The sequence below is a fragment of the Notolabrus celidotus genome, chromosome 10 (assembly GCF_009762535.1).
Source record: "Notolabrus celidotus isolate fNotCel1 chromosome 10, fNotCel1.pri, whole genome shotgun sequence".
Classification (NCBI taxonomy): Eukaryota; Metazoa; Chordata; class Actinopteri; order Labriformes; family Labridae; genus Notolabrus; species Notolabrus celidotus.
Window position 1 is genome coordinate 13,696,096 of NC_048281.1, and position 20,587 is coordinate 13,716,682.

The 20,587-nt window shown below is 40.1% G+C and overlaps 1 protein-coding gene across 2 annotated transcripts; it reads left to right on the top strand.

Annotated features, from left to right (window-relative positions):
* LOC117820214 (rho GTPase-activating protein 6-like) lies at positions 1-20,366 on the top strand. Of its 2 annotated transcripts, XM_034693928.1 has the most exons (14): positions 1-321; positions 9,979-10,138; positions 10,452-10,523; positions 11,132-11,394; positions 11,597-11,792; positions 11,926-11,981; positions 12,708-12,858; positions 12,957-13,105; positions 16,911-17,090; positions 17,801-17,898; positions 18,020-18,273; positions 18,799-18,873; positions 18,958-19,241; positions 19,339-20,366. In XM_034693928.1, the coding sequence occupies exons 1-14, from the start codon at positions 175-177 to the stop codon at positions 19,501-19,503; spliced, it is 2,250 nt and encodes a 749-aa protein (XP_034549819.1). In that variant the 5' UTR covers positions 1-174; the 3' UTR covers positions 19,504-20,366. The 2 variants fall into 2 exon arrangements, with proteins under 2 accessions (XP_034549819.1, XP_034549818.1); XM_034693927.1 differs by having other exon boundaries at positions 2-321; positions 18,958-20,366.
* Positions 20,367-20,587: the final 221 nt, after the last annotated feature.

The window sequence follows — 20,587 nt, forward strand, 5'->3', positions numbered from 1 at the left end:
GTGGGAGGTGACTACTCCACGCGCGTATTTCATAATATCATGGTGACGCGTGGGACTGCTGCTGCTGCTGCTGCTGCTGAGTCGAGGCTGACCCCTTCCTTGTGCTTGGAGTGCTGGAAGAAATGAAGGACTTTTACAATTCTTTAAAGCAGAAGTTGAAATATTAAACAAGACATGTCCGCTCACGGATTGTTGAGCAGTGTTTTCTCATGCTCGCTGAGCCCCAAAATCATTTCTAAGCGGAAACTGAGACAAACCAGGAGTTTGGACCCGGTGTTGATGCGACATTATGGGACAGAAGTTGAGGAGACGCCGTATAAGGTAAGTGACATTAGTATCTGTGTCCTCAGCAGGTTTGTATTTTTTGCTAATATAGATTTGGAAATGATGTTTTAATAAATTAGTGCATGTGAATAACCACTTTCAAAAAAAGAACTATGAGCAACGCTGTAGAAACATACTATCTAAATTCCGGAAGTGGCTGAAATTCCCTGAAGGATGATGTCGCCTAGTTAAGGATTGTCGGCAGTTCCCTTTGATCTTAAATACACACCATTTTAACATTGTATCGCTGAATATCACATGCAATGCTTATTTTCATTTTTTTTTTATTTCCTTCTGAGATTGCAAAATGAAGAAAATCTAAGTCTTCTTGCACCCCTTGTATTGCAACATCCCCAAGTCTGTGACTAACAGTACAAACAGTGAAGCTTCACGTGTGACCCAGTCATGCTCTGTGTAGCTTTATAGCTGCGTCACTGAACATAACAATTGATTGAGGCCATTACTCCTGATGGAATGATGTCAGTAGAAACCACATCTAGTTCTAACTTGCAGATTATTTTGAAAAAAAAGTGTGACTGGAAAATTTTGTCACATTTGGCAAGTGTTTAGTGACACATATGGTAAGTGTTTCAGAATGAAAAAAACAAGGTTTATTTCTGGGAAAAAGGAAGACATCAAAATTGTAAAAATGAAAAAGTCCATTGTGAATTGTTGCAAAGCCCTTTATCTTTACAGAACAATTTTTCATACTTACTTCACCACAGATAAAAGAAGTCTTTCTTTAAAGTTGCTTATACTATATGTTGAAAGCACCTATTTATTCTAAATATGCAATATCACACTAGCCTGGTGTACTAGTAAAGTAATAATCAAGATTCATTGATGTATTTTTCCATCAGAAGCCTCTAGGATAGATGTGTTACTGTAACAGTTGCTCATCTCCATTACTCAAGGAAACACGTCACCAGAGTTATTACTACATCTAAAGGCGTTTTTCAACCAGAGGAACTTTACCCTGGAACTAAGTGCGTTTCGACCCGACAGACCCAGGGCGAAAAAGTAGTACAGGGGTAGATAATCTCCCCCCTAAAAAGCCCCTGCTATGGGGGTAGTACTTTTCAAAGGTCCCAGGGCTTTTGGGGGGCAGGGCCTGCAATGCTAAATGTGTCTGATTGGTAGATTAACCGCAATCTATTTATTCCGCCCGCCATCCACAATAACATCACACACATATCTGTGATTCACTTGATTTCTCTTTCTTTAATTTGGTCTCTCTTATTGTATGTGTGTACTTTTCAAAAGAAGAAGCTGTGATTCTCTTGATTTAGCAGCTTGTAACAGTAGTCTTCTCTCAGCCCACCGTGAATGTGTCTCTCCTGGTGTTACGGTTTTAAAAGTGACCCTGTAAACTGGAGACCTTCAGCAGAATGTGTCAGTGTTTGTGGAGTTTACACACAGAGGAAGTTCCTAGGAATGCAAACTAGTTTAGTTTTTATTAAGATTTCAAAATATCCAAATCAGATATTTAATGATTGTCTAAAGACGTTTATGAGGGATGCATCCGGCTGAAAGTCAGTAGTTAACAGGGTCGCTGATTAAACCCAAACACCGGCGATCTCTGCCACAGTGTTTTGAGTTTAAAAGGATTTTAAAGCTGTGTCGAAACGTCTTCGCTACTCGCGTTTATCTCCTCTCACGTGTTGATTTTAGTGAATCCATCTGTGATGAAATATAGCACCATCTAAAACAGCACGAGTTGAGTCTCTTCATGCTAACAGGCTAACTGTTGTGTTGCTCATAATGATACCTGCCTGTCCGTCTGCTTCTATGGTGCCATCTGTGATGAATGGCATTCATCTTTGTTTTACTGCCCTCTACTGGTCTGGTGGTGTAGTGCCTTTACTTTTTATTTTCTCCATTTGTCACTGGCCTGATTTGCACAATCTACCCGGGACTTCAGACTGCGGTCGAAACGCAGACAACAATGAGGGGCACAGGAACCTTTTAGTTCAGGGTAAAGTAGTTCTGGGGGCTAAAAAGACCCCGGAACTCTTGGTCAAAATGCACCTCAAAGGTCTTGACTCAAAGAAAAGGTAACCTTTCATGCAGTGTGTCTTCTCAAGGAGGCGTCGTATAATGTCATTAAATTAGTAAGAAAAGGGACGACATATAAGACATTCATCACATTTCCATTTGCATCTCTTCTGTTGGTCATTCTTCATTTTACCCGAGCTGCACTGCTGCTGTGCTGAAACTAGTCCTCATGGTAACACTGTTTGTTTAGTTGAATGGAAACCTGTTAAAGACACAACATTATAATAGGCTTGTAATGAATACCAGCTATGGGATCTCTCCGTTACAACAACAAGAAGCCAGCTCCTACAGCCAGAGCTCTTTGAAATGTAATCACAGTAAATCTAGATGAACTTGATTAATATTGGAGACAGCTCTGTGTCAGAGAGGATATTTAATGTGATTTATTACGTCGGGGAGCGCCTGTGTGTTGCTAACAGCAAAGTGCTTAGAGAGCCGCACTACAGGAAACTTTTACTCCATACAACAACCTCAGAAACACTGAGAAAACAGTGCACAGTCCCCTTTGTTGTTTGTTTGTACTACTGTGTGACGTGACGTCTGAGGTGTTAGATCCTCCTTGAAGACACATGATCACCCTGTCAGCTTAGACTGATAGTGAGTACGAGTCTTACCACCAAACAAACCTAACTCTTAGCTTGCAATGAAAGTCACTTTTATGGGGTGTGCAAATACTCAGCTAGTAGTTCATTTGGGGACACCAGTATCTAAGATACCCTCACAACAACATCAGTGAAGTCAGGCTGATTATTTTTCCTATGCACAAAGTCTCCTGCACCTCCACCCAATAACAGCCCCAGCTCCACCAACTCTCCTTTTATGAGAAGCACCATACTGTAAGTCCTTTAACTCAGGCGGTCAAGGCCTCTTGTAAAAGCTGCCATGTTAATCTTGTTAAGCGAGTGAAGACCACATAGGGAACCATGGGTTGTGTAAAAGATAAGTTACAAGGCACTAAGGTTAATGATGGAAATCCATATCTTGAAAGGAATGTTGTATTTTCACTTCTATGTGTAATCTAAGAGGTCTCAAAGGGGTGACTCTAAATGACTTGATCCTCTCAAAATAAAAAGGGATTGCTTTAAAGGGTGTCAGAGCTGTATTTTGGATCAATGCTACAGCCATATGATGCATATCACTCGACCATATAAGAGGTTTACTTGCTCAGGTTTAGGAGTCTGGGCTAAGATGGTAAGCAGAGACATCTGGTTTACATGAAAAGAGCCTCCACTTTTATTTCTCACAGTTGAGCAGCAGGACTTGATTCTTGGCTGGAGTCCCTCGGGCACATATTTCTTCCCACAGGAGACCGTCCGTTAGCATAGCATGGAGCTAGACCTGCTGGTTTGAAACTGCAGCACCGTGACATCCAGTTAGTCTGATGAGAGGAAGAATAAACAGTCATTTACATGTAAACATAGACGGAAAATGATGGTCTGACAGCAAGTCAATCTCAAACATACATAGATGACATACAAAAACTATTCACTCGAAACTTGTTTATATTTATATAGCACCTTTCATACATTCAAGCATGAAGCCCAGAGTGCTTCACAAAAGAACAGAGAGGCAGAAAACAACAGCAATAGATCAAATAATGCAAGACTAAAACAAGATGGAGGAATGTGATATGAAATACTTAAAAATAAAATGAATTTAAATTAAATCGAATAAATTAAATCAAATCAAATAAAAAGCAGATAATAAAATAAAATTTTAAAAAGAAGATAGAATGAAAATAAAATAAAATCAATCAATTAAATCAAATCAAATAAATACCAGAGAAATACAATAAAATAGAAATTAAGATCAAATAAAAATAAAATAAATTAAAATAAATAGATCAATTTATTAATCAAATAAATACCAGATAAATGGAATTGATTAAATAATAAAAAACAAAGATAGACTGAATAAAATTAAAATAAAATAAAAATTGATACTAAAACAATGGTCACAATTGCAATAATGCAGTCCAGGGCTAAAAGGAAATTACTCCAAGTTAAAAGCCAGATTGAAAAGGTAAGTAAGATGGAACACAAGCAAACATAGTTTACTCTGGCTAGCTAACTACATAGACCATATAGAAGTCATAGCGACCCTGTAAACTGCACTATATCTAATCAGTGTTTATATTCTGTGTTCATCTGTGAATCCCACTGCACTGTAGATCTCATCTTTAATCATGAATAACATGAAACAGGCAGGACTGACCCAGTGCTCAATATAACCGTGGTGGATCCCCTCTCTGATCCTGGCACCTCTTAGAGCCATTTCAAATGATTCTGCATTACATTTTGGGATGTTCCTGGACTACCTTTTAGACATGAAAACTTTCTGAGTTATTGGAAAATATTTCTTGTTGATAAAATCTCTAATATAAAAAGAAAGAACTTATTAACTTTCCCTCAACATCATTGTCTTTTTTGTAAATTCTGTTTCCATCGTGTCTGCATTAACTTGTCCGTCAAAAATGATGATTTTGTAAGGGACCTTTGCAATATGCGATTTAATCTTCCTTCATTTGATTAATGCACACGCCTTTAGGACAATTCCTTTATAAGTCACACAACAGCCAGATCAGACACGCAGTGAGGGGATAAATCTCCCTTTGCTCTGGTTTCTCTGAGGAAGCCACTAAGTTGCAGAAACTTATACAACCTTTAAAGTTAGCCATTTATCATTCTGCTGCAGTGATACAGTTCCAAAATGAGGCCATTTGTCATTGGGACAAAGATGCAGGACGGGCAGTAGGTAGCATCCAAATAGAGGTCTTGTGCATTAATCTTGTCTGAAGCAAATTCTCAGAACTTTTGTGAAGCGTCCATGACAAAGTGTCCATTGTTACAGAAGCTATTTTTACAAGCACTACATTTTCACACAGGCTACATAGCACGTAACTTTAACATTAGGGTTTGTTGTGTACTCAGCCACATCTTGGAATCATTCCTTTTATGCCTGAGGCAGATGGAGAGCTAGACTCATATTGCCTTTTAATCTGAAACACTTGCACACGCAGTCACTTAGCTCAACGAATATGATGTTTGAAAAGTGTGCTAATGCAGAAATAAAAACAAGAGTACCTTAATAGTGCTTTGCTATCAGAGTGATTAGATTAAATGCATTCTGTACTGTATTAATCTGAGCACCATGGAGACGAATTGGCCGGACTGAGATAAGACGACATGGAAACACACTCCAGCTCCAAAACCTCAAAGTTGAGCTGGAGTCAAATTGGACCAGTATCCCAATGCTGGATTAACATCAAACCCCGACATAAGGTTTATGTCAAATCAAACTCAGTTAGCTAAATTAAAATGGACATGGAGGCTGAAATTAAATCACAGTGTTGAGTAGTCAAATCAAACTTCCTTATGTGTGTATGACGTCAAATTCCACCAATTTAACATTTTACGGTGGTAAAATGTTAAATTGGTCACAACTAGGCTGAAGTCAATCAAATCATATCCAAGTGTCTGGGCAATGTCAGATACCAATGATAGACTATCATCAAATCCCAATGTTAAATTGAAAACAGATGGATGCTGGGATTTGATGTCTGGGTAAGAGTCTGATGTGTGTCCACTTCCCAATATTGTCATCAGATCTCATGTTGACAGATGGTTGTCATTGGTCTGATGTTGGATCCAATAGCTAAGCAGTTGTTGGATCCTGATGTTAGGATGATGGGAGATCTCGTCGTTGGGCTGACATCAGACTGTGATGAAGGGTTGGTGTTATATCCTGATGTTGTGCTGGTGTCGTAGCACGTCATTGGGCTGACCTCAGATCCTGAAGTTGAATCGACTTCAGACCTCAATGTTTGGCTGATGTCATATTCTTGGATTTTAGCAGATATTAGGTCCGACCCTGGACTGATACCATATTCCCATGTTGGTCTGACTTCATATCCCCACTCTGGTCTAATGCCAGATCCCTGTGTTATACTGACGATTGACCATGAAGTTAAGCTGATATTAAATCCTGACATCACATTTTGATGTTATATTTACATCACACACCATATTTGGGCTGAAGTTAGATCTTTACATCCGGCTGGTGTGAGATCTTCATGTTGGGCTGGACTTGGATTCTGAATTTTGGTTGAAATCTTATCCTAATGTTGGGCTGACACCAGATCCAGTATTTGAATGTTGTCAAATCCCAATGTTTGGCTGATGTTCGATCCAGTTGTTGATCTGTCTTCAGATCCCAACCTTGAAGTTCAGTCAGATCACGATGTTGAATTGGTGCCAGATTCCCACATGGGCTGACTTCACGTCCTGTTGTTGTGCTGATGTCAGCACCGGTTGTTATGTTGACGTCATAACTTGACAGCCCTGTTGGGATTTTACCTCAACCGAGATTTCTACAATATCACTTTTAAATAATGAGGGGAAAACACTACATATTTGCCCCTGCATTCAAAACACTGGTTTTGAACAGCACATGGATACATTGTTTTTTTTTAAAGAACTAAAGAATATAAGTTGTTCATGTTGTGGTGTTGTTTTTTTCCATGTTTTGAAAGACAGATTATGCTATTAAAATGTTGTCAACAATGTTACAAACACATCTATCTAATAGTTGAACTCAAACTCAGTTTGGACTGACAGAAACATTGAACACTGTGTTTAATGTAAATAGAAACAGTATGTGATAATTAGCATAACATTGAAACCCCACAATGTGTGACAAATCATCCCATTCTGTCTGTGTTTACGTTCTACACTATGTCCCAACTTTTCTGGAAACAGGGCTGTACATAAAATAATATAGTCTGACTGTAGAGGCTTCTGTGGGAAACCCCTCCCACAATGGACCATTGAAGTTTCCTGACTGCCGGGGAAATATTCATCACCTCACTGGATCTAGATCAAGTGGGTTTGATCGGTGCAATCTGAGCTTTCAATCTCTCTATATTGTTTGAACTACCTAGCACATTTCCTCTCATTATATTCAAGACAGCAAACTAGAGGTTTTGTGTTCAACAGGCATTTTATGGAAAGCACTGAGCCACCAGGAAAAGGCATGCTAGTGTGTTTAAGAGAGAACAATAAGGTATTTTATTGCCTAAATTGTGAAAACAAATAGTTGATGATTAATGCTTTTCAAGCTGACCTAGTTATTTCCTCTCAAGTCTTTCACACTTAAAGGCCTTCTTGGGCAAGTGAGATGACCTACAATATTCTTGATGAGAAATTTAGTGTTTTGCACAGAGGACTTCCACATATAAAAAATATATATTTCAAAAGAAATAGAAGACATGAATCATTGCCACTTCACAAACTTCAACATTTAATAAAATAAGTAGGAGTAGTAGATGTGTCTTTTAATTACTGTACCTAGTTCACTGTATACTCAAACATCATGTCTGAACACGATGAATTCAAACCCTGAATTATAAGATACCTAAAGGGGTATTACACCAAAATACTTGAAATTGCATAAGCAAAGAAAAAAGCTTCCATTTGATGACGCCATGCCACGCCACTGTCTGAGATGAACTGTGGGAACCCGCTTTAACCTTGTATCAGATAGGGGAAGTGTTTCCACTCCCATATAGTCACACAAGAGGAATGTCTGAACAAAATGGGCAGATAACACAAACATGACTTTATTCTGCTGCTGCTCATTTGTCCCCTGGTCATGTATTTCCAGACTTAGAAATACATGACCAGGGGAAAAGAGGAATAACTGAGTACAGAACATCCCATCTGCCAGACATCTGCTTATTCATGTCACTGTATATGCTTTTTTATGATACACAGGGAGTCCTAATATGTGATTTACATGAAAGGGAAAATAATCTTCAGTTTTTACACCTTTACTTCAATGCGAGAGGACAGTGGATAGGTCAGGAAACCAGGAGAGAGTGGGGGAATGACATGCGGGAAGGGGGTTGCAGGCTGGAATCGTTACCTGGGCTGCCCACTATATGGGTGCGCAACTAAACCATTAGGCTAAATCTGCAACCTATTCTCAACTCAACTCAACTATATTTATATAGCACCTTTCATACACAAGCATGCAGCCCAAAGTGCTTCACAAATCAATCAATCAATCAATCAATCAATCAATCAATCAATCAATCAATCAATCAATCAAGCTTTATTTATTTAGCCCCTTTCATATAAATCAAATGCAAAGTGCTTTACAGCGACTGGAAAAGTAGAAATAAAATAATGGCAAGACATATAAAAAAATATGATTTTAAAATAGAGACTAATGTACACCAACAACAATAAAAATATATGTAGTTAAAATATGTGAAAGCATCAAATCAACATTAAGAATATAAATAGTTGAAAGAAATAAATAGAAAAGGGGTAAGAATAAGAGTTGAAGACAAATATAAATACAGGCTAAATAATAATAAAACATAATACAAATTTAGTAAATAAATAATAAAAAACAATTAGTTAAAATTAATAAAATAATAAAACAACATTAAAATCGATATAAGACATTAAAGTAAGAACAGAGAGACAGAAAACAACAAGAATGAGTAAAATAATTAAAGACATAATCTTAAAAAATACTAAAAAATATAATAAATACAGTAAATTTAATAAAATTACAAGGTAGGAATACATAATAAAAAAATAAAGTTAAAGGATTCAAATAAATACAATAAATAAATAGGTAAATTAATTAATTAATGAGAAAAAAACACTACACTGTTTTTTTTAGATATGATACAGAATGGCTGCCTTATATAATATTTGTTATGCAGCTAGGACATTACCACGTGCCTATAGCATGAAAAGTAGATATTTGATTTTATTCTAATGCTCATTATTCCTCTCTGTGTTCCCAAATAGCTTGACACTGGCCAAACCCACTACCATTTCTACAGGAAACACATGCCGCGACATGTCCCATTCTTTTTACTGTACTTTGTCGCACTCTATTTGTACTATGCTACAGTAGCACAGTCCTAATTCTCATTTAATGGAGGAGAGCCACTTTAGAGTAAGCCTTATCCTGATAATGAGTTACTAAGCCTCTTTAGGACATGACTCATATGATTGGCTTGACTGTAGTGGATCAAAGCTCCCTAATCTCCAGCACAAAGATGCTCAGAGGTTGAGGATTTCAAACTCGATTGTTTGCCCCGTCATTAGTACAGTACTTCAGCTCTAAACTGGCTTTTTAGTAGTGATGATTACTTCTGAAGTATTGACTGATGAAGAATGGAGCTCAGTGGAGTATGCACCGAAATGACGTGCTGCCTCATGCGATTCATTGCATCAGGAAGGCATAGAATAAAGATGAGGTATTTGACTTCAAAAGGCTATGCTGAAGTCTGTTTGCATAATTTATCAGCATATTTTTTGCTGCTTATAAAACAGGGTGTGTTCTTACAGCTAGCTCAACTAAGAAACCTGATCAGATTTGTCTTCTGGTTCAGCACGTCCTTCCAGTGTTCACTGTCAGAAACAGCAGAAGGTCAATGAGGGGCTAATAATGCAAACTGAGGGTCTGTAGAGGGTGTGGCTGGTCATGAGTTCAAGCAGGGACAGCAGGGATAGATGTATGTGATGTGTTTGTGTGCATGTGGCACCTATGTGTTTATCTGTGTGTGTGTGTACTCAGGGTGACTTCACCTGGAACAGCGTGTCAGGACGCAGCGTTGGCCTGAAGCCCGTCCCTCTGCAAAGCCTTTCAGAGTTGGAGAGGGTCCGTCTCCAGGATGTGGCCTTCAGGCGATTGCTTCGGGACCGCGACCTGGGCTGCCACATCAGCATCCCTAAATGTATTAAAACACACACAAATACACACACACACACACACACAAACACACACACACACACACACACACACACACACACACACACACACACACACACACACACACACACACAGTCACTTTTCTCTTCTCACTAAGTTAATAACTCTCTATCTTAGGAAAAGCTGGTAACAGCACATCTCCTTAAACATTTGTTGAAGGCAGAAAGTGTCAAATCTTTAGATGCATAGAATATTTTGTCATGCCTTTCCTGAATTGGTTCTCCCTCTTTATTCGAAGTCAAGTCTAGTTATTTATTCTTTTTGCTTCTTCTTTTCAGACGGCCATAAGCACAAGAAGTCGCTCAGGAGGAAGTTGGATTCGTTATCTAAGGAGAGGAGTAAAGACAAAGGTAACACTTGATTCAGTTATTATACTCCAGTTGTAGCTTTTCCATTTTTTCACACTGAAAAAATATGGTTTGACACTTTTGGCTAGAGCTTTAGACTCAGTGAGGCAGCCGTTCTCAGCTGTTTATACCCGAGGAGCTCCGACTGATCATAATCTACAGCGCAGTAAAGAAGTCTCAGAGGGAGCCGCGATCTTCCTCCGCAGCTCGCTGCAACAATCTGGCAGGAAAGTGATGTTCCCTGTCAGAGAGGCAGTAGAGGGAAATAACAAAAACAATCTTAAGTGGAGGCTCATTCATTACAGCCTGTCCTCCGGCATGACCAGCCCTTTCTTTCCTCTTTTCTCTGTCTGTTTATAGAGGCACTTCACAAACTATGTGCTCCCTGACATTGAATATTGAACGGCGAACACAGAGTGTGGCGCACACTCAATATTGGCATTTATTTTAAAGTTCAAGTTTGAACAGAAAGATTGTACGCGAGGAAACCCAGGTTCCAGAGGGCACAATACATAACAAGACTTACAAATCTTATTCAATATCACCCGTTTGACTTGGAGCCAACAAGATGAACTTTAAGTCTCCCTCTCTTACCCTCCCCCCTCACACAGAGACTTCGCCCCAGGCATTTGGCATACCGCTGTCTCAGGTCATATCCAATGACCGCACACACAAGCAGAGGCACGACCCCCCACGGGAGGAGCACAGCGACCCCACCGAATTGATGCTATCCTTCCTCCAACTCACCTCCAGCTTAAAAAGGGCCAACAAGGAGCTCTCCAGCAGCAACTCATCCCTCAGCTCCACTTCTGAGACTCCTAATGAATCACCTCTGCCCAGCACACCAGACACAGCCCCGCGGACACGCAGGAGGGTAGGCTCTACTGTCAATAAAACCTGACGTGCTGAAAAGCAGCAGCAAATGTCTGATTACACATTCAGTCTACATTTCTCCAGGAGTTTGTGACCTTTTAGGATATTAACTCAGTGGGTGGATGAGGCAGCCATTAAAGGACTGCACGGCATTTCAGCACTGACAACAGTCACGGCATTGTTGTCGCACATCTGCTTGACAGGGTGGAGTATCTGTGGATTGCATCACAGACCTTGATGATAACCAGTCTCGCCTGTTGGAGGCCCTCCAGCTCTCTCTGCCAGCAGAGGCGGCCGGCACCAGGAAGAAGCGGCATGACAAAAAACTCAGCCTCAACCCTATTTACAGACAGGTGCCCAGGGTCCTGGATCTCTGCTGCCAGTACCTGGAAAAATATGGTACACATTGAGAATATATTATACAATACAGGCTGTAGGGATGCCAGCATCCATATTTGGATTACAAATGCAGCTTTATGAAACATTTGTGAGTCATACAATTTGATAATAACACTTTATGCTCTTTTCTCAGGTCTACAAACTGTTGGAATTTTCCGCATTGGGAGTTCCAGGAAGAGAGTACGACAGGTACAATTACAGCTACACATCTTATTACACTTAAAGAAACACAGCCTTGTCACCTCCTATTTGGACTATTGCAACTCCCTTCTGTTTGGCCTCCCACACAAAACCCTCCATAAACTACAACTGGTTCAAAACTCAGCCGCCCGTATCATCACACGCACCGCCTCCATCCACCACATCACAGCCATCCTACAACAGCTCCACTGGCTCCCCATCACAGACCGGATCAACTACAAAATACTTCTCCTCACCTTCAAATCCATACACAACCTCGCCCCTCCTTATCTCTCTGACCTCCTCCATACTGCCACACCCGTCCGCACTCTCAGATCCTCCTCCTCCATCCACCTCACTGCCCCCCCTGCTCGCATTGTTACCATTGGGAGCAGAGCCTTCAGCTGCTCTGCTCCCCAGCTCTGGAACTCTCTCCCACCTGACCTCCGTAACACTGACTCACTCCCACATTTTAAATCCAAACTCCAAACTCATCTGTTTAAACTGGCTTACTCCATCTGACCACAACTCCACTGTCCATTCACAAACTTTTTAAATTGTATTTTATTTACTGTTTGTTATTTAACCTCTGTTTGTTTTAATGTTGTAAGGTGACCTTGAGTGTCAAGAAAGGCGCCTATAAAAAAAATGCACTATTATTATTATTATTATTATTATTATTAAAGAAGCATTTTTATTCTGATGAGCATATAATCATCACACTCTTTCCTCCAGCTTCGTGAGGAGTTCGATCAGGGGTGGGAGGTACAGTTGGATGAGGAGCACAGTGTCCACGATGTAGCCGCATTGCTGAAAGAATTCCTCAGAGACATGCCCGACCCTCTGCTAACAAGAGACCTCTACACGGCTTTCATCAACACTATCTGTGAGTAGAACACACATGCAAAGAGTAACAAAAAGTTGAGTGTTTTTGTTTGTTCGGTGCCTTCGATTGTTGTAAATGTGGCTGCCTTCTCCCCACAGTGCTGGATAATTCAGACCAAGAGAGTGCCATCCAGCTTCTGATATTTCTGCTCCCTCCCTGTAACAGTGACACGCTGCAGCGCCTCCTCTGCTTGTTATCCACAGTGGCTGCACATGCTAAGGACAGCCTGGACAATGAAGGACAGGAGGTAAAGAAAGTCCACATTCCCTGCTTGTGACCAGATTAGATTTACAAACCTATCAAAGGAGGAGATTACAAGAAGTCAATATGTGCCCTGAGGTCTCTGACATGTTGATTCCATCTGCAAAGTACAAAGTTATAATGGAGAAAAGAGCAACTATCACATAGTTATGCTGAGTTACAAACTGTTTACAAGTTTAATGAGATTGTGATGAATCCTAACAGCCATCAGAGGGCAGTAAGACAGCTGTGTGTAACATCTGCAGCCTCTCATTTGTAGAAAGCGCTGAGCTGAAGCGGGCCACATTATGCATGATGACCCATTGTGGGCATCTTGATTAAATGATGCAAAACCACCACCAACCACCCAGTTGTACAATAACCACACAAACACTGTGCCGCTACATCAATCATACGTTCCGCTGTCATTGATTCCCCCACTTGATTTGATTTAGACACATAGAAGTCTCTGAATAGTGACATGCACAGTGCCATGCATACACATTTACACTTACAGGCAGACTGCAGAACTTCTGTCATACATTTGGAAGCTAGTCAAAACTTTGGAATGGATTTTATATTAGTCACAGGAAAAGACTTTGATGACTCATACACCACCTTTTTAAACCAAAGCCTGTGTTAATCACACTATTTATGAACTCCTCGTGAACTTAACCTTACACTTTCTACAAGTCTTTGCAGATTTGTTGTATAACATGAACCCCAAATCCCTTTTTGTTGTTGCGTTAATCTTTCTGTGTTAATCATGCTTTTTTTTTTTTTCGCCACTAATCCTTAAATGATGTTAATTGTTTCCCACGGATATAAGACTAGTTTATTCTTGGCTCTTGTCCAGTGTATACATACTGTAAGGGTGAAAGAAAGGTCTGCGTAGTCTCTTATGAAAACCAAAAAAACCCAGCAGAGCTAGCCTTATTAAAAATGTCAGGGCTGTTTTAGGTCGGCTACACATTCCCAACATTTCCCGGGTGCCAAGGAGGGTCTGTCTACAGCAGAAGAGTCTGACACACAAAGTTATTACTGTAGGAGGTTATTTTTCCCATGCATACTGGCAGATGAAATGAAAATCTGGGGTAAGTGGCTCTATAGTTAACTTAATATGAACTTTGTTAGTTTAGATAACATTATTTTAATGGCAGAGACAGTGCTCGAGTTATCACAGAGAATAGTTTGGCTGTCATGTGATAGGCTACCCAGCAAATCTTCTGAATGACATTCAGTTTGAAGTTATATTTTTGGGGCTTTTACACCTTTATTCAGAGAGGAGAGGACAGTGCATAGAGCAGGAAACTGGGACAGTGGTGGAATGACATGCAGGAAAGGGGCCGCAGGCTGGAATCAAACCCGGGCTGCTCAATGTTAATGAACCATTAGGCTAAATCCACGCCTGAAGATTCACTTTTTAAAAGTGATCTGAAATCACGTTAAATAGAGCAACCAAAGGGTTAACTTTTGAATCACTTCCTTTCAATGGGCCTCATTCACCAACCATCCTTAAATTAGTTCTTACTACGTTTTTAAGAAGATTCGGTGACATGTCAGACTTAAATTGTTGCTTTTATCGGAGAACTGCTGAAGCCGTACAGCTCCAGCAGGACTCCGAGGTCCTCTAATCAGGGTTTGCTGGCTGTCCCTCGCACCAGATTAAAAACAAAAGGTGACTGTGCTTTCGAGCTTGTTGCTCCACAACTTTGGAACAGTCTTCCTCTGGACCTGAGGGATGTTGACACAGTGGATGTTTTCAAAACGCAGTTAAAGACCCATTTGTTTAGACAAGCATTTGTTTGACCTGTCTCCATTGAGTATTTTGTCTCATATTATGTAATTCTTGCTGTGTCTCACTTTTTATTCGGTTATTGTAAAGCATTTTGTGACGCCTGCTCTAGAAAGGTGCTATATAAATCAACTTTATTATTATTAAATTATATATGATGAAAGTCTATTCTCACCAACAAAAACTCACCTTTACACACAGGTATTTAATGACTAATCTGTCACACATGTCAATCATTTTACAGCGACAGGTTTGAGAATAAAGTCACGGTCCAATCAGATCAATTACTGAACACAAAGTTGTCTCTTAATTTCATCTGCTGTGCATCATTTTCTAGTTACAGTGCAGCGTTTCTGATGAAGGCATCCTTTGATTGAGCGATTTCAGCGAGTATATTAGTTTATATTCTCTACTGAGACTATAAAATATAATTTTAAAAACTATAAATCTGCTTGTTTGTGTTTCACTTCAAGCAGCTCTACCCTCCGTTTCAGATCAGCTAATCAACTTTTCACTTGGAGTGCAGTGCACAATTGGTTTAATTCAATTTGGGCATTCCCGGTGTCTCTCCTCTTCCTCTCACGAGCCTGTGTGATTTCTGTGTGGCGCTGCAGTGTCATGCCCTTATATGGGCATTTAAGGGGCTTTTATCTATGCTAATTCAGAACGTCAAGCATGAGCCTCAAACTTATGTGAACATAGCACTCATCAATTTAAGTACTTAGGTGAGAACATTTCCGTGGTTTAAGAACATGTCATGAATCCGACATAGACTTCTCGTAGGAACCTTCTCAAGTATAAATTGAAGAAAAATCTTCAGAAGATGTTGGTGAATGAGGCCCAATGCATAGTTGCAATTAATCCATTTTAACTGCACGTTTAAATCACCTTATTTTGACTTTCAAACTGTTTTTATATCAATATTAACAATTTAAAGCAATTATTAGCATTGTCTTGATTTGGGGATCAAATCAATGCAGTTTTCAGGAGTTCCAGTTCATTTGTCTCTGTTTCATAAAGGTCCTGTAGGCCTGATATAAGGATGCAGGGGTTAACCAGTTGCCTTATGGACTGCACTTTAAAACGTCACAGTTAATTAATCATAAAGGCTCTGCTACACCAAGTGTGTCTGTTGTCACTCCAAAACAGAGGATGGCACATTGTGATTGGTGCAACCTTCACAGGACGACCACAGAGTGACAACTGTACAACTGTGCAGGTCAGGGTAGGATGCCTCTGCTTAATTTACAGACTGTCACCAGTCCTCTATAAATTCTGATGTTGTTTTTGTTAGAACTTCACTGAGGATAGCACTTTGTCATTTTTAACTGTGATTGTGTTGAAATCAACCAAGTGCAGTGGAAAACCAGAGAGAGCCATTCTGCAGGGGAGGTGTCCTTTCCATCTCTTAATCTCAGGATCGTTCATACAACGCAGCTGTCACTGTTTGTCTCTGCTAACAGAGACTCCAGACTGCGGTGGATGTCATACACTGATAGACCTCATAGTTAAGGATACAGAGCATCACCAGACACCACGATCACATCACTGTTCCAAAGCTCAGTGATGTTGTTATTCCATGTGGTGTGGTGGCAGGAAGCAGAAAGGACTATGGTGTACCGAAGGGGACAAAACTGCATGCGATTAAAAACAAGGTGTTCAGTTCTGTAGTAAAGAACTGTTGCCCACCTTATCAAAGTATCAAGTTAAATGGTCTGCTCTCATGAGTCTGGTTCTGCTCGAGGTTTCTGCCTGATAAAAGGAAGTTTTTCCTTGCCGCTGTAACTAGCTAAATACTGCGAGGTGCAATGCTCATGGTGGATTAAGATGAGATAAGATCAAGTTCCATGTTGGGTCGTCTTGAGATAACTTTTGTTGTGATTTGCGCGTTACAATAAAGATTGATTGATTGCGCGTTACAATAAAGATTGATTGATTGATTGATTGATTGATTCACTCTCTCTCCCCAGATAAATAAACTTCTTCTTCTTCTTCCCTATTCTCTGTTTTCTTCTAGATCACAGGAAACAAGATGACATCACTCAACTTAGCAACTATTTTCGGACCCAACCTCCTACACAAGCTAAAAAACTCTGACAAAGAGTTTGTAGTCCAGAGCTTTGCACGAGCAGAGGAGAGCTCAGCTGTCATCAGCGTGGTTCAAAAAATGATCAGTGCATATGATAGACTGTTTATGGTAAGCCAACTGTCTTTACTGCAAATTAAAAGACATTTAAAGAGCTCCTTTGGCATTCAGTGTTCCTGGGGAATTTAGCCTGATAGAGTAGAGAGAGCGATCTTATAAAATGTAAACACCAGCTTTATAGGTTCAAGGAGTCTCAAGCTTTTACAGTCATGAACAAAACAAGGCGGCATCAAAGTGAAAGGAAGTTGCAATCTCTCCTGAACCTTGTGAAATGAAGTTCCATTACACTCTATTTAGTGCTTTGTGTGTGAGTATCTTTACTGTAGAAGTTAATATGTGTCATCCCCGCTTTTGATATGAATGGGCGCAAGGGCAAGATTCTCATTTTCTACTTTTCAGCAGCAATACAAGTGCTGATGCTCTTAATTGCAGAATCAGAAAATGATCGGTTAAGGAAGCCAGAGGGCGAAAAAAAAAAACCCAGACATTTGCTCTGCATCATTACTCCTGCTTTTCTAAACTGCTGTTAATTATTCTCGCCCTATATGAGACAACAACATGCTGTTTCATTTGCAAACAGTTTGCATCATAGACACTACGTAAATACTGGCAACATAAAAATCATTGGTGGTAAAGAGCAATGCACCAGTGTTCGGTTCAGCTCAAGTTCACGTATGGTGAATCATTAAAGTTAAGTGAAGTTAAGTTAACAGCTCTTTATTTCATTTACAGTGAATATTATCTTGTTGTGATTCCCCCAGGTGCCTGCTGACCTGCAGAACGAGGTGCTGATGAGTCTGCTGGAGACGGATCCAGATGTTGTAGATTACTTACTGCGGAGGATGGCCTCTCAGTACTCGTAAGCTACCTCCAAATGATCTAATTAAAAACCGCATTATGTCTCTTAATAACACTCGGGTCAGCGTATTTAGAACACATTCACATATTTATCACATATTGTGCCTTCTTTGTTTCTGCAGAGAGCCAAGCCTTCTGAGAGCACAAGAGTCCTTCTCTCTGACTGACAGGTGCTTATCCAACGACTCCATCAAAGCATCCAGCGGAGAGGTGTCTCCCTATGACAACAACTCCCCTGTGCTGTCAGACCGGCTGCTTTGTAAACACTTAGAGGACAGCGGTCCACTCACAGACAGACTATCTGGACAGTTTAAACACAGCAGCTGGTCTAAACACGGATCAGGCAGCACCTCTCCAACACTTTCTACTGACAAAGGTGAACACAGAATTGAGTAATACAAAATACAATTAAAGGAATGTATGGATCAAGATTGATGCCATTTTGGACTTTGGATTTTAAATATATACCTATTGACAACACATGCATCTACAAAATTTAAGACCAAGCTAGTGATTCCCCCTTTTCCATTTTTTAAATTTGTATTTGAAGTTAAGCTAACTGGCTGCTGGCTATAGCTTCATATGTACTCTTCAGACATGAGGAGTGAGGGTGGTATTGATCTTCTCATCTAGCTCCCAGCTAGATTAAGCAAATTTCCCCACGTTTTTATTTTTCTTGGATTTGAGTCAAAATGTTCTGAAAGACAAGAAAATAACTCTGTTATCTTTCACAAACAGCAGCTCTTTACGCTGAGTCTTTTGAAACAGATGAGAGACCTGAATACGTTATTTTAGCCATGGGTATGGGAAGAGAGACTCGCTGAAATTTGAAGGGGATATGATTTACATAGACAGTATAGTAGCGATATAATTTAAGCGTTCTTTTTTTCGTTCTTTTTAGAGGCCTCAACTGAGAATTTCTGGGACACCTGGCATGAGCTGTTCAGCAGGAGTTTAACCGGCCATCACGGCACTGGTAACACACTCCTCTGTACATGCTGCTGCAGATGCTCTTGATATATGTAATGAATGCTGGATGTTAATGAATGGTTTCTCCCAGGCTCCCTTGGAGACGTGTCGGAATGTGAGTCGTATGGATCATCCGAGGGGCTGAGCAGTCGCCAGGGTAACAACAAGCCTGCAGGACCAACACAAACCTCATTGGGCGTACTGGATAACAGACCACACCTCCCAGTGACTCGCAGCAGCAGTGGGCCTCACGACCAGAGAGGACAGAGACAACAGCAATCATCATTACATCAGGGTCTGAGCGGCCAATCAGCAGCCGTCAGCTCCGACAACTTAGCAGAAAGGACAGGACACCCTGCATGCTTGTCATTAAAGGTCAGGAAGGATGGTTTGACTCCTTTTCACTACTCGGGACAGCTGAGGGAGACTCATATATCTCATTCCACACCCTCTCTTTTCACATGTAAGCCAGACCTTCAAACGCCACAGCAGTCCCAGCAAAGTCCGACCCCTCAGACAGTCACAGAAAAGAACACTGGTTCACCGAATGGGCCGCCCGAGCGGTGGCATATATGGCAGATACTATCAAAGGAGAGTGCAGACGCCCTGCCGGAAACCTTGGTGTGACACTCATTGATTGCATTTAACCAGAACAAAGAGAGGGGACTCTTCTTGTGACACTTATTGAAGTTGGTTATGCAGAAGAAGAGATTCTGTCTTATAAACTAATGCTGACTCTTTCTATAAACGTCACATAAATTAACATGATGTGAAATATGTCATTTTTGAAGTGATATCTCTCATGGTTCTTGAATGACAAAAAAAACAAAGACTTTTGTACTGATTTAAATGTCACTTGAATTATATCAATACTTTAAAGCAATGAATGCTTGTTGGATGCTGAATGTTAATACATAACAGTGAATGTATTGTGACAGAAGCTACTTAATTGAGGTATAATAATAATAAATGCTCCACTCATACTGAGTTGTGCAAATGCTGTCACCTATGACAACAATACAGCACCTGTATATTTTTCAGGAGTATTTGTTTTGAGTATATTTATGATATTTAACTGTAGTTATGTTTTAATGAGCTGTTTAAACTGTCACATTTTAATATGCCTGGTCACAACAAGGGTGTTTTACATGTAAGAATAATGGTTTATAAGCAAACAGGGTTGTTCCGTTGTACTATTATTTGTACAGTCAATTTGATGTACCTTCTATATCAAGAGCTGTAATGTGACATTATGATAAAAGTAAAATAGTAGTGGGGGTCAGAACATGTGGTAGCTGGTATTGTAAGATAAGTGGAATACTCTAAATTTGCTCTACCTCCTTGTTTCAACAGGGTATATAAATAAAAGTGGCCACAGCTATGGATGCTATGGTTGTATGGAACAAAATATGTACTGTATTTGCCAATCTACATTACAGCACAACTAATGTATGCATGTTAATAATTAACAAAGAGCATAAAAGCCATGAATGCATATGAGATATTTGAATGTCTCTTCTGTGTATTCTGCAACTTGCATACAAATCTTAGTCTCAGCCGTAGACGTCCTGCTGCTGTGGACATTCCAGACTCCAGCTGCTACGGACGTGCCGGACTCAAGGGGTAACAATTACTTCTAGTACTACTGCTACTACTACTAGTAGTAGTATTCGTCTCATCACTATCATCGCTCTCTCTTTCTCTTATTTTCCTCTATCCCT